General features: G+C 42.8%; 1 protein-coding gene across 9 annotated transcripts in view; it reads left to right on the plus strand.

Moving 5' to 3' along the window:
- The window catches only part of RUNX1T1 (RUNX1 partner transcriptional co-repressor 1), a 118661-nt gene that overhangs the window by 100494 nt on the left and 3794 nt on the right, over nucleotides 1–14373 (plus strand). For all 9 annotated transcript variants that reach the window (XM_075415871.1, XM_075415874.1, XM_075415876.1 and 6 more), the window contains 2 exons: nucleotides 5044–5234; nucleotides 14160–14373. The exon at nucleotides 14160–14373 is cut by the window's right edge and continues 3794 nt beyond it. In XM_075415871.1, coding sequence (XP_075271986.1) covers nucleotides 5044–5234; nucleotides 14160–14373 — 405 coding nt within the window. The remainder of the gene's footprint in view (nucleotides 1–5043; nucleotides 5235–14159) is intronic.

A 14373-nucleotide genomic window follows, 5' to 3' on the forward strand; every position in this document is an offset into this window, starting at 1 on the left:
AATCCATTGCACTGAAAGTTTTTGTCATAAAAACGGTTAATAAGAAACCTGATAAGTACATAAAAAAGGGATTAACTTCAAACTTTCGGAGACTGATTGTTGGAGTAAGCTCATAGTATGCGGCACCTTGTGAACCCAATTCGGTTTCATACATCAGTGGAGGGTAGACATCAGTGTCCTGATTCAACTCATTGAATTGTGCATATGTAGATGAGAGTCCAAGCCACGTTCTTCATGTCCCTCAGTAGTCAAGAGAGAGGCAGGCGCATGAAGAAGATCAATCAGATCATAGGTCGGATGACTTGCTCTCTGTAAATACCTATTTCTCTTTACTAAATACTGAGACGATCCCATGCCCACTGGGGGCTGTTGCCTTAGCTGCTTTCTGTGTCGTGAAGAGACTGTCTTCCAACCATCCCCTGTCACTTAGCAAGACCCGCTCTTCGTGGCAGTCCAGACTGAAGCTCTGGAGTTAACAAACAGGTGTAGAATCATAGAATGGTGTGGTTTGGAAGGGACCTTAAAGATCATCTAGTCCAACCCCCATACCATGGGCAGGGACACCTTCCACTAGACCAGGTTGCTCAGAGACCCATCCAGCCTGGCCTTGAATGCTTCTAGGGATGGAGCATCCACAACTTCTCTGGGCAAACTGTTCCAGTGCCTCACTGCCCTTGCAGTAAAGAATTTCTTCCAAATATCTAATCTAAATCTCCCTCTTTCAATTTAAAACCGTTACTCCTCGTCCTATTACTACGCTGCCTGATAAAGAGTCCATCCCAAATGACCACACTTTGTCGTACAAAGAGAGTAAGGCCCCTGCACATTCTCCAGGGTAGTCCTGAGAAAGAGATGGTGCGTTTTGGGGTACAAAGCTGAGATTCCTCATGTCACCAACTCCCAATGGCCACCTTTGCCAGGGTCAGCCTGAGTGTGACATGATCACAGAATCACAGAATAGTAGGGGTTGGAAGGGACCTCTGTGGGTCATCTAGTCCAACCCTCCTGCCTAAGCAGGGTCACCTACAGCAGGCTACAGAGGACCCTGTCCAGGCGGGTCTTGAATATCTCCAGAGAAGGAGACTCCGCAACCTCCCTGGGCAGCCTGTTCCAGTGCTCCGTCACCCTCAGAGGGAAGAAATTCTTCCTCCTGTTCAGACGGAACTTCCTGTGCCTCAGTTTGTGCCCATTGCCCCTTGTCCTGTCGCTGGGCACCACTGAAAAGAGTCTGGCCCCATCCTCCTGACACCCACCCTTGAGATATTTATAAGCATATGTTAGGTCCTCTCTCAGCCTTCTCTTCTTCAGGCTGAACAAGCCCAGCTCCCTCAGCCTCTCCTCATAGGAGAGATGCTCCAGTCCCCTCACCATCCCTGTAGCCCTCTGCTGGACACTCCAGCAGCTCCTCATGTTTCTTGAAGTGGGGAGCAAATGATGCAATGATGCGAATGTCACAGTGGCACAGGACTGCACCCCTGCCCACCACCTTTCTTTTCTCATCAGATGGGTGAGTGTGCCCATAATGTGAGGAAGGTGGCCAGGAGCTGGCTGATGAATCATTGTGTCAGGTTCTATACAGGAGTGAATGGCAAGTTAAGCACCTCTCTTCAGTCAGCTCCAAGGACCTCTGATCATGCTGAGTAATGCCTATTCCACACAGGCCGTTGACCCCCAGCAGCTTTTCTCATGAGTTACTCCTCAAAGGAAGATTTCAACTGCATTCCTAAAAAGAAAAAAGGTTAGCATTAGTGGAGGTTGCAGATCCATGCATCTTGGGCATGTGGTTTTAAAAACTTCCAGATCCCTGTTTTCTGATATTGGAATCTAATCACTCTTGTGTTCTCTGGAAGAGCAGAGAAAGGAAGAGTGCTGGTATCCTTCTTGATCGTCATAACTCAGCACTGTCAAGGCAAGTAAAATCTCCTTCACTGTCACATAACTTTCCCTGCACAGATATTAGATTTTTTTATTGTTTTCTGAGACTAAGAAGCCTGCATTCTGGGTCTATAAAATATCTGTAGGTACTGGAAACATTTCTTTTAAGAAGTTGTGCAGAAAATCAGTGATAGGAAGGTTGATGTCCAGTTCATCTGGGTGTTCATGACTTCATAATGTATTCAAATAATGGTAGTGCATTGTGACCAAAAACCTCGACATATTTTAACTATTTGTTTTCACGCTTAGTATAGCATGACACAAACTTAATGGAAATTACTAAAGTCCAATCCATACGTTATGACAGTTAAAAAGTATCAGTCACCTGTATAACCTTGTAAGCACTTTTAGCAACTTTGCACTCTCAGAAGGTTTGCAAAAAAAATTACACAACATAGAAGTTAGAATATAAAGTTCAATTTTATAGAATCATGGAATGGTTTGGATTGGAAGGGACCTTCAGGATTATCTATTTCCAACTCCCCTGCCATGGGCAGGGACACCTTTCACCAGACCAGGTTGCTCAAAGCCCTCTCCAGCCTGGCCTTGAACACTTCCAGGGAGGGGGATTTCTATATTTGAACTGAAAAGAAGTACGATTATGTAGGATGAAAAACTATAAAATCAGAAGTCTCTGTAAAAAGTTGGAGCATTGTGCTTCTGTTTAATACAATGGTTTAAACTGGCATTTCTAACCACTGCAAACACCTCAATGTAAAACTACATTTATGTGATGTAATGAGAGTGCATCATGCCATACAAAGACAATTTCTATTTGTAGCAAGTATCAGCAAGAATACAGATTTTCTCAGAGAAATGCACTTTGTTAATAACCGCAGTTCATAGACATGAAACATCTGTATTTAAGTCGCCTCATTTTTTGAAAATGGTAATAAAATTGCATCTGTATGTTTGCCTGTGTATATTTCTTTTCTCACGATCAGTGAATGTTTGCAGTTGGTAATAAATATTCAAGCACCTTGCAAATGTCCTACCAATTCCCTTTGCTGATCTGTATGTGCCTGTGGGACTAGAATAGGAATGCATAATTTAAATATAAATTGCCTGATTTGCATATACAATTAGTCTAGCTGCAGCTTTGATCGTAAGCAAAAATTATTGTCCTGTATTGCCACTTAGATAGAATTTTAATTCACCTTGAATATTCAAAGTAAATTAAGCCTTGGCTGTGTGGTTGAGGGGTATGATTTTTTCCTCTCCTGAGGCTTTCCCCTAAACAACATTTATGGTAGGGTAATATAAGGGCATATTTTCAGCCTCATAAAAATAAAGGCATAAGTTTTATCTCTAAATTCCCCTCCCTCAAAAATTTGAGTTGAAACATCCCTCGCAGACATGCACACACATAACACGCGCGCGTACACACACACACAGAGTAAATGGAACTCTTCTTTAATTGTAGTTAATTCAGTTTTACCCAGTACAGGGCTTAAAGTTAAGTCTTTATTGTAATTTGCTTAATAACTGAAAATGGAGACTTCTTGTAGTCGTTATTTTTTTAAATCACAATGCAGAGCTATGAGATGTAAAAACTCAAGAGAGTTATTGGCTTCGCATCTGTGAGTAAGAGTTAGGTCTATGTGCATGTGCGTGCACACAAATACGTGGGCTAAAGACATGGACTAAAACTCAAAACCTATAACACGGTTGTAATACTTAGATTTTAATCTACAGTAAACCATTTTTATTAGAAATCTATGTTTTTAATTAAACAGAACATTTAATTAAGGTGGTTTTTAAGTGGATGAAACAATTAAGTGCAAACACTTGAATGAAACATGTCATAATTAGTTTTAATAGAGTGTTAATTGGTACTAGGTTTGCCAAGTTAATAATTACTGCTTATTAAATTTTCAATTAATCATTGTCATTTTGCTTTGAATAAAGATGAAAATTAGATAAACTAATTCAGGGGGAGGATGGTTTCCTTGTTAATTAGAGCAGTTAATTAAAAAAAAAAAGAAATTACTTGTTTTAGTTGTCAATTAAAAGACTGTTCATTAGTAAAATCTTTGCACTCTTCCTTCATCAAACCCTAAATTACTAATTTGTGACAATCCGTGTTTTCCGGAATAAAAGACATGACGAAGAAGTGGCTCATGCCATCGTAGTTATTTTACAAGAAGTGTGGAGGTTTGAATTCAGCGGAGTGGTCGCTGTGCCCCGAAGTTAACTGCGCACTGAAGCCTTGCTGGCTGCAGTGTGCCCGAGAACGCGCGGTGCCGGAAGGTCGAGTCTTCACTGTGTAATCACGGGGTTGAAGGAGAGATCAAGAGGTCGAATTAATGTTTATAAACAAATTTTAATGTTGGCTCGTAAAATTGTATGTCCACAAAAAGACATTAAGCTAATGATTTAAAATTTTTTGAATAAGCTCTTGAGGGTTTCTTAACATCATGTATTTATCATTAACATGCAGGGAAAAAATTGTTAATGACAATAAATCCTGTCTTAATTTCCAGACCTTAAAGATACATGTTTGAAAAAATCTATAATATTATGTCTTAAATAATAATTGTTGCCAAAGATATTCATAAATCTGGTGTGCTGCAACCCAATTTTCCAAGTGAAATGTTGAAAAAGATTACAGAAATAATGTGCCAGAGAGCTGAAATGATTATACTTAAAGAAGTACTGACTGTGAATCAAAATAGCAAGAATTATCACGAGCGGTGGAGCTTTGTGAGAGCTTTTGGTGATGGGGAAGTAAAGAAGCACCTGGGTGGTCTTGAAGAGACCTGAGGAACTGGGTTCCTTTGTGTCCTTCTTCCCAAAGTGTAGACTCTCAGTATAATGGAGCATAACTTCTTCACTCTGAGGGTGATGGAGCACTGGAACAGGCTGCCCAGGGAGGTGGTGGAGTCTTCTTCTCTGGAGATATTCAAGACCCACCTGGACAAGGTCCTGTGCAGCCTGCTGTAGGTGACCCTGCTTCGGCAGGGGGGTTGGACTAGATGACCCACAGAGGTCCCTTCCGACCCCGAACATTCTGTGATTCTGATATCTCTGCTGCATTTCATGCATGAGTCCTATGTAGCCTGGTGCCAAACACCCCGTGCTGATGAGGATTTCTTCCCTCCTTTGTAGAGGAAGCTGTCAATGAAGTAAAGCGTCAAGCGATGGCCGAGTTGCAGAAGGCAGTGTCGGAGGCCGAGCGGAAAGCTCACGACATGATCACTTCGGAGCGAGCCAAGATGGAGCGCACGGTCGCTGAAGCCAAGCGCCAGGCTGCAGAGGATGCACTAGCTGTTATCAATCAGCAGGAGGATTCAAGCGAGGTAAGGGCTTTGCCGGGCAGGTGTCGCCTGTGGCTTCAACCAGGGGCGTATCTGAGCTAGCTTTGGTCTGACGCAGGCTGTTGGTCTGACAAGGGAGTTCAGTGCCCGCTGTTAACTGATTGCGCAGTTGCTTCGGATGCGGATTTCAGGCATGTGCTGAGCTTCAAATTTTCTTGACTAGGTTGCAATCTGGGCCCAAAATAGGTAGTGAACTGGAGCTGTGTTGTCACCTCTTAGCTGCTGTTCAGGGTTACATAGAATGCGCACGTTTCTGTTCTAATTTAGATTTTCAGTTGCTTTATTTTAAAGCTCTTCAAACTACGCTATGGAATAGAGAACAAAATTGCTTCGTGGAAAATATTTCTCACTGAAATCTAATTTAAACAAATGGTTCATTTAAGAGCTTGTAGAGTGAGGTGGCTAGAAGCTTGTCTGGGGAAAGTGTTGGATGTAGAAGCGATTAGCAAAAGATGATGGCTCCTGTAGGACAGAATGTTGAAAGTAGATTTGCAAGTGTTTCCTGATCTTGAATGTGATGCTTTGGCTTCAGGGAATATATTAGAGTTGAGGAGTGGGCAAACAGCATTTGGAAGGAGGAAAAATAGACTGAAAGCAGCAAAGAGTAGAACTCAGAACAAGTATATTAAGCCTTGATCTACTTGATCTGAGAGTGGCAGCCTGGAATTGCTGCGGTACCGGGCATCCAGCATCATGACTAGCTGGAAGCTGGGAGTGAAAGGGCAGCGTGTGTTTGACCAGTGCTGCAGCAGTCTAGATAGCAATTAATTACGTCTGTTACAGAAAAGCAACATCCTAAGTTTAAAATGCCCTTAAAAACAGTCATGACAAAGAAGTGATGTCAGTTAAAAGTTATTTGTATATAATTTTTATCTCTGAAGGCCACTGAAATGAAAGAACGTTACTTTCGTGAAGTATTTATTTTTCTGGTGCTAAGATCTTCGCTGTAGTAAACCACTTTTTAATGTAAATTCGAAAAGGCGGGGAGTTGGAAAAAAGAGTAGATAGTGGTACCTATTGTGTGGGGACACAGATTTGTGTACGCTGGTGTCAAAGCACTCTTCATGGGCCAGATGGGCAGCGCTGTAGAGGAGTCACTGAAGTTGAAAGGTGCAGATCAGCTAGCTGCAGCGTGCTGAGAAAACTGGCAAAAATCAGGAGCAGAGAAGTCAGTGCCCTGCTGCAGTATGCATCGTAATTTGAGGGAGCGTAAGATTTTAATTCATACCAGGCTTCTCCGGAGATGAAAGACCATTGTGGGATCACTGAATGCCCAGAGTTTCTCCTTAATGTGTAGCAGATGAAGAACAAGGAGACAAAAGGAATTGATTTTCGGCATCTGAAAGTTTCTCAGGAAGAAAGGGACTAGGGGAAGTGTATGTACCCTTTAAGTACTAACTGTTCCATTGTAGATTAAATGAGACATAAATTCAATTTATTGGCATTTTATATCTGAGATGCTCAAGGACAGTTTTTCCTCCACTGTGCTCATAGAAAGGGCATTTGTCTAACCTAGCATCATTAAAGAGCTGTCATGTTACGTGTTTGTGTATACAAGAGAGTCCTATTGTGAAAACCAAAATTCCGAAGGTAAATGCCTTTGGAGGAAACAGCAGATTAAATCTGTTTAGTGAACTGATACAGCGTAGGCAGGACAGAGGAAGGACGATTCGTGCGGCCCATTCTTCCACAGGCAAATACACATCCAAAGGAATGCGTAGAGAGTTTGTGTGCTGTAATTCACTCCTGAGCAGTCACAGCGCTGGAAAAAGCTGTCTAGCAACAGACTACTTCTTCTCCAGCAGAATTGCTTAGGAGGTTGTTCACTTCTTGGAAACAAGGCTATAAAGGAAGGCATATAATTCTGTTAATTACGTTCTAATGAAATGTGGCTCATGGGGTTATGGATGTTCTCGGGGCTGTGTATCCTTAGGGAAGGATACAAGCCTCCTGGACCCAGAAATGACATCTAGTGTCCTGGTCTTGCAGCTTTCACCCCTGTGGTCGTGAGTGGCACATCAGGGTGGCTGTTATGAGGCGAGAAATGCACGTTTTGGTAAACCTGCTGAGAGAACTCAGGTTTGCTCAGTTTGTGTTTACAGGTGCTTAGTTAATTCTGAAGGGAGATGACAGGGATGCTTATCTGAGAGTTAGGTATGTCTATTAAGTTTTATAATTGGTTCCTCTTCGGCTTCTCTCGAAACACTTGGGGCAGTGCTTCTCACAACTACGTGTTAACTCAGGCTGTCAGTTTTTTTGGATAACTCCTGTAAGAATGGACCAGACTTTTCCTTCATCTTTGGGGCAGGAGATCAGTTTACCAGTGTTTTAAAAGTGTTTCTTGGAGATGAGACTGTGTGTTTATCACGGCTGAGGAACAAAACTTCCCCATTGCTTTGGTGTTCAGTATCTCTCGATCTCTGTGAACGTCCCTCCTCATTTGTGGAGGTTGTAAGTCTCCGTAAACTTCTTGCTGTTTACATGTTTCAGCAGTATGTTTCCAGCAACACGGATTTCCAGGGCTAGAATATTTCCAGTTCCAAGTATGAGAATGCTGAAGTAGCAGCTCTTGCAGTCTGACGGGTTTAGAGGAAGGCTGAGCATCACTCCTCATTTCTTGTCCTTGGCGGGATATTACGCCAAGGCCTGCAAGAGAGCTCAGTATAGGCTGCTATATAATCTCCATGCAGTTCCTGACGGAGAATATTTCTCCCATGGGTGTCATTTGTTCTTTTGGCTGCGGAAACTATTAATGGAGATGTGAATTTGGCACCAGATTTCTAATGTATCAGATATAATTTTTGTCTGATATGGCCACTCCCTGTCTATTGGCAAGGTTTCTCCCTTACAGCTCTTCATTTGTTCCTCAGTAAAAATGCAACCTGGAGCTCGCTGAGGCTTTTTGAAGCTGCTCTGGTGTGAGAACTTTGTGGCATGATTTCTATTGCAGTCTTCTCCAGAGTTCAAAGTAATAACTAGTACTAAGACTGAAGATTTTTGTGATTATTATAATTGTAAGATAATATGTAGTCTCTTCATCCAAGACCTTTCAGAGGTCTCACAAAGAGAAGTAGATTGGGTTTTTTGATACTTTTTGTTCTTGCTGGGGGTTTTGTGGGTTGTTTTTCCCTAGTTTTGTTTGGGGTTTTTGTGTTTTGTTTTGCTTTGTTTTCAACCCAGAAAAAAGTAACATTGGTGACTGCCAGATTGTCTGCGAGAAGACAGTAAAGCTGGACTTGTTGATCTGACTGGAGCAAAATAAAGGGGGCTTAAGACAGTGAGACATCTAACAGGGGAGGTGTGATATTTGGAAGCATCTGGAGTTTTAAGAAGCGGTCTGCAATATTTTGAAAGTCACCACAGTACATAGTATAGTTTTAATTTCTGACCCTGACCTGGTCCCTTACTGAACTATTGTTTGTTGCTTGTTTTTTATTTATTCAGTGTGATTCAGTTTGCAGTGCCACTACTTCAGTGTCTGTACATTTGCTTTCTAAAGATTTTCATAGTTTCTTGGCATAAGCCCTTGTGAACTGACCAGGACATGCTCATTATTTTCTGTTATTATAATGAGATTGGTTGAAGACCAGCGAACAGAGCACGCTGCTGTTGGAAAGCAGAAGGACAGGAGAAGGTCTACCTGTCAGCATGGCTGTTCCTGAATCACAAATTATTTCTTTACCAGTTCCTTACAGTTTGAGAAAAGATGACCCATTCATCAGTAGTTGACTTGGCTAAGTACAGAAACATGTGTGAGCAGCCTACTCTTTAATGACAGCCGTGCTTGCTTTGGCTTCAATGTACTGTTGTGCAAATCAATTTTAATAGCAAGGGTGAACAGCTTAGCAAAGAGACTGGCTGCCCAGATTGTAGGGGGGGGAATCATCAAAACATTTGTCTTTCTGCTCTGGTATAAAATGCCACTGAAAAATCGGACAGTGTTCTTCCTCACTTTTGAGCAGGGTGGGGGATGGGGGTGTGGAGGGAACGCGAATGTTTTGGTGTTCTCTACTTCGAGCAGATGCTGACATCTGCTCGGATAAAACAAGTATGTAACTGGTCCAACACTGCTTTTAAGAGATGTGTAATGTTAGGGCTTGTTTATATTGCAGCAGTTTATGCTGTGTGTGAATATCACACTTACCTGACATTTTGAAGACAGCTGGGTTCAATCTCTGCTGACCAATCCTTTGAGACCAGGACTGTGCCAACAAACCTGACTGAGCATCAGATGCTGTGATTCAGGCAAGCCTAGTTTTTAGGCTGGTGTTTAATTTAAAACATATGTCAGCTAATGTTTTAATTCTTTTGGCCGGGCATCTCTTAGAACGTAGCACATCGTCCCCTGCAGTGGTGGGGGGTACAGAGGCGCCAGAGCCATGTGTTCTGCACAGGATCAGTCCAGATGTGATGGGAATGTTGGCACTGCCCCAGACTGCGAAGCCAAGCCTGGCTAGCTAGCTTGCATGTCTCTTCCGTATGCTGCTCCACACTTCTGTTTTCAGGATTTAGCTTCTCTCATGCTGACTTGTCTGAACATAGATGTACTTCACACAATAAACAGTGGCTTGGGCAAGCCTGGAGTGTTCAGTGATAGGTGCAACTTAACTAGAAGCATCTAAAGGTTTGAATATCTTTGTATGGAGCGCTGCATTTTGATGCAGCGTGGGAATTTCCAACGGGTTTCCATTTCTAACGGGTCTTGGATAGAATTTTCATAAACAACTTTGCTGTATTTTGCACTGATGTTCAGTGGCTCATACAGTCCTCATTTACGCCACTGTGGTTTCAGTGATTTCTAGATGTTGTTTTTCTTGTGGTTCGCAGTGACAGAGTTTTGAATGCCATGGGAACTGCAGAACTGGGAAAAATCTGGGTTCTACATACCCAGCCATGCTTCCTTTCTTGGTAAACTGGGGAAATTCAGAATTTGTCAAAATGACCGAGCAGTGTTTGACACTGTGTTACGGCATTTCAGAGTTCATCATCTCTTTGACATGTCAAGTCCATTTGGGTTTTTTTTCTTCTTTAAGCAACTTCTACCCTGAGTCTCAGGTGGAGTTGTCAGAGGAAAGCAAATAGTCAATTGTAGGTGAATATTTCAATGATGAAAACAACAGGATGAGCGAAATTATTGACAAGTATGTGTCCGGGTGCTGGAGACCACAGAAATGGGGATCATTTGTTTTTAAGAATTTTCATGATGGCAAACAGAAGTTTCTGAGTTCTGTTGTTTGCAGATGGAAGCCTAAGTGCATGGGAATTAAGAATCTGACCTAAGATAAGGCTCTGACCTAAGACTGATGTTCCTTGTCAGTTGAAAGAGTAGGATGAAATATAATCGGTGGCATAGATTCGAAGCGAGATTCCCATCTGGTGTAATTTAGCCCAATTTCATTGAATTAATCCATTTTCAAGATAGTCAAGTTAAATTGAATTATGTAGTCTGAGAAACTGGCCTTTTGCATAACCTCGCTGTTCCACAGGAAAGTCAATGCAGAGTTAAACTGTAATCCAGTTCTCGTAGTTGTAGCTGCATCTGGAATGCTATAAAGCACGAGCTGGAAGTGCAGTGTAGTAGGTCGCTACCTAAAGACAGAGAAGATAGACCAGGAGATGCTTTGAGGAATCTGCTACTCCCTTTCCCAGTGCGTGATCAACTCTAGCTGTATCATTCCTGTAAGAATGCTATTCTTGTGCTTTAGTGATGGAGATTCTCCAGTGCCTGTAGGCAATTTGTGCCTGTCCTTAAAAAGGTTTCTCGTAACATCTCTTTCCAGTTCTTCTTGCAGATGCTTGGTCCCATTTCTTCTCCAGTCAATCCGTGTAGACGTGGTCATTGCCTACTGCAGTAGCCTCTGACATGCCTGGGTGCTACCGTCCCCTCTCAGAGGGGATTTGATTTGCTGTAATTAAAGTGTATCGCCCCAGCCTGGACAGTACCTCAGACTGGGTCTGCTGGGTCTTGCCAGTGCTAAGAGATGGAGAGTTTTATACAGGTGTAAAGCAGTCCATAGTCCCGGTCCTACGCCCTTGTATGATGGTTGTCACGTTGTCACCAGCACGATGCTGTGGTCCCCTGTTATCTGAGGTGCTGTCTGTGCGGTTCAGCCAGGGCACTCCGTTTTGCTGGTACAGGAGTTGCTGCTTAGGCCTTGTAGTGAGCTCTAGAGCTTCCCAGGGGGGCAGGTACCTTCAGCATGCTCAGTCCCATAGTGAGTTCAAACTCCATCCACGGTATCTGGATCAACTGGGAATATGTGAGCAGGGGCGTACAAAGCACAGCCTAGGCCATGAGCTGGCATCTCGAGCCTGGCTTTTCTCTGGTAGAGCACTGGGCTCTGGAGCTGCCAGCAAAGTGAACAGAAGGCATCTGTTGTCGAAGCTTGCGGTGCTTGAGCCTGATCTTCACTGCTGTTTTTCACTACTTACACATGGGAAGGAACAATGAATGGCCCCAGTGGTGAGGGCTTTGTGGGACAGGGAGTTCTGCCCGTTAAATCCAGCTACTATCGCAGTGCAAGCTCCCCATGGCATGTGTGCTTTTGTTTATGCTGATTTGCGCTGTAGTAATTTTTAAATGCAATAAGTTGTTGCATAAATGTGAGCTGTAAAATTTATTTTGAAATTCTTGTGTGTTTTATGTGCTTTTATTCCCACAATTACACTAAAGCTGTAATGACCTGTTAAATTAGAAATAATGTGTCCAATGGACAAAATCACATACTAGACAATGTAGGGCACATTAAGTAATCATGTAGGAGCCAGCTTAGAGCTTTGTCACTTTGTTAAAATCTTGCACTTATGTGTCACTTCTCATGTTCTGTACAGGCTGGTAGTTAATTGATGACTATTTTAATAAGAAAGTTGAACCAATACTGTTTAAATTACTGTTTTCTGACATCAATACAGATCTTGTGGTAAGATACTGAAATACCATGCGGTGGCTCTGGTCACATCTGGAGACAGTTCTGTCTGTGCAGATAGGCCTTCCCCAAAAAGGGACGCAAAACGAAGATTCCCCAGAAGTTGGCCTATATTAACTAAATAGAGATTTGAACAGAAAAAGTGTGACGTCCTGATAAGAAGTCCAGCACAGTTAGAGCACGCACTTCAATGTTTCAGTCGGATCCGCACAACGGAGGGATTCCTGCAGCTGGTCAGGTTATTCCGTGGGAGGAGAAGTGCCTCTTCAGGCAAGCCTGCATGGGGGTGTTTTGTACATGTGTATTTGTTTTCAGGTGAGGGGGTAAAGGGAAAGATGGGCCAAACCTAGGACTGGCGATTTAGTTGGAAGTGAATAGCTGGGAGGCCAGCAGGCATGGCAGTAGGTGGAAATTCTGTGTAAGCACAGTTGGAGCACAATTACACCACGTTTACCGATCACAGTGCAAGCATCAAGCTGGCAAAATGAAACCTTTGCAAGTACGATGCAACTGTTGAGAAATATTAATATGGTAGAAGAAGGAGAATCCAGGTATATCACAATTTGTTCTCTTTGTGGTCAGTAGGATGAGGCATTGTATCTCTTTGAAATGCTAATACAAACTTGCTGGGTGATTTTGGTGTATGCGTAAATATGTCTGTGCATGCACATGTTCAGGTACAGTGTTCTAAATTACTTCTAGTTATTTTTCACTGTGGAGATAAAAGGCCTTTTAAAGAAAAGGTGTTCAAGAGTAGTACAGCTACCCATTTCCAAAGGTGGTTTTACCTCTCCAGCACTGGACAGAGTTTGAGAAAAATGAACCTGAAACAGTAAATACTGAATCAAAACCAGGTGATGCCAGACAAGGAGTCTGAATTCCCGACATTTAACTACCAGAAACATCTGTTTCTGTGTGTTGGTAATTCCACCTTTTTTTAAAAGTGTTTTTAAAGATGGGAACAATTTTATGAATTAAAAAAAAAAAAAGTCCCCAACACATGTATCTGTAATTACCTGGTTTAGTCTGTGTGTTTAATCAGTATGAATTGAGAATGCCGCGTACATTTGATTTCAATCTCAAAGAGCAACTGAGCACTGGACAGTTAGTCTTCCCCCATCTGCCAGTATGTGCCTATGCCAAAAAAAACAACCCAACCAACCAAAAAACCGCACAAAATGAAATGAAAAAAAAAGGGGGAGGGGTGGAACTAACACACGAATATTTTCTAAAGAAGCCACTTGACTCTGATTAAATGTCTTAATTTCCTTAAAATATTGTTTTGGATTTAGGTCTTTGTTTGATTCTGAAATTGGTAATTTTTTTTTTTTTTATGTAGTTGAGGAATATCGCTTAAAGATTGGCTGTGTTCCAGCACCCAGCTGGCATAGCTATAGAGAGTGTGAAAGTGAGTAGCACACGTATTCTGCGGTGGCTTCCTCATCCTGCAAGAGATTTAGGCTGCAGCTTAACTGTTCACTGCCAGAAGTGCCACTGGGACAAATGGCATTGCTCAAGTCGATTAAAATTTTAAAAGTTTTCCTGGGGTAATGAGTCTTACCTGTCTGCTAGGTCTTTTTCTCCCTTTCTTGTCTTCCTTTAGGCCTCTGCTTTTGGAGAGGCACTTTTGGGTTTGTGTGCATGCTTCGTTATTTGTTTTGATAAATCTGGCAGAGGAGCTGGCTGAAGTTTTACTGAAGCTTTCTGTTAGTCAGCTCCAGGTGACTGGACGTGGGATCGTACTTAGAGTTTGCATCGCTGGTACTGGCAAGTAGCTGCTTTTGTTCCTGCCGGGTTCCTGAGGGCCGGAGTGCCCCAAGGTGACTGGAGCTGCTGTGGAACAGGTTCAGCCACCCAAGGCAGCACCCAGTGAGGGGTTAGGCAGGAGGTTGACTAGAGGTTCTCTGCCAGCTGTTTTTCATGTAAAATTTAGGACACAAGTTAATTTCTTGCACTTCTCCCCCTCCTCTTTTGCTTCTAGAGTTGCTGGAACTGTGGCCGGAAAGCTAGTGAAACCTGCAGTGGTTGCAACACAGCACGATACTGCGGCTCATTTTGCCAGCATAAGGACTGGGAGAAGCACCATCACATCTGTGGACAGACCCTCCAAGCCCAGCAGCAAGGAGAGACACCAGCAGTGAGCTCCTCCGTGACGCCCAGCAGCGGGGCCGGCAGCCCCATCGACACCCCACCAG

The sequence above is a fragment of the Opisthocomus hoazin genome, chromosome 3 (assembly GCF_030867145.1).
Source record: "Opisthocomus hoazin isolate bOpiHoa1 chromosome 3, bOpiHoa1.hap1, whole genome shotgun sequence".
NCBI lineage: Eukaryota > Metazoa > Chordata > Aves > Opisthocomiformes > Opisthocomidae > Opisthocomus > Opisthocomus hoazin.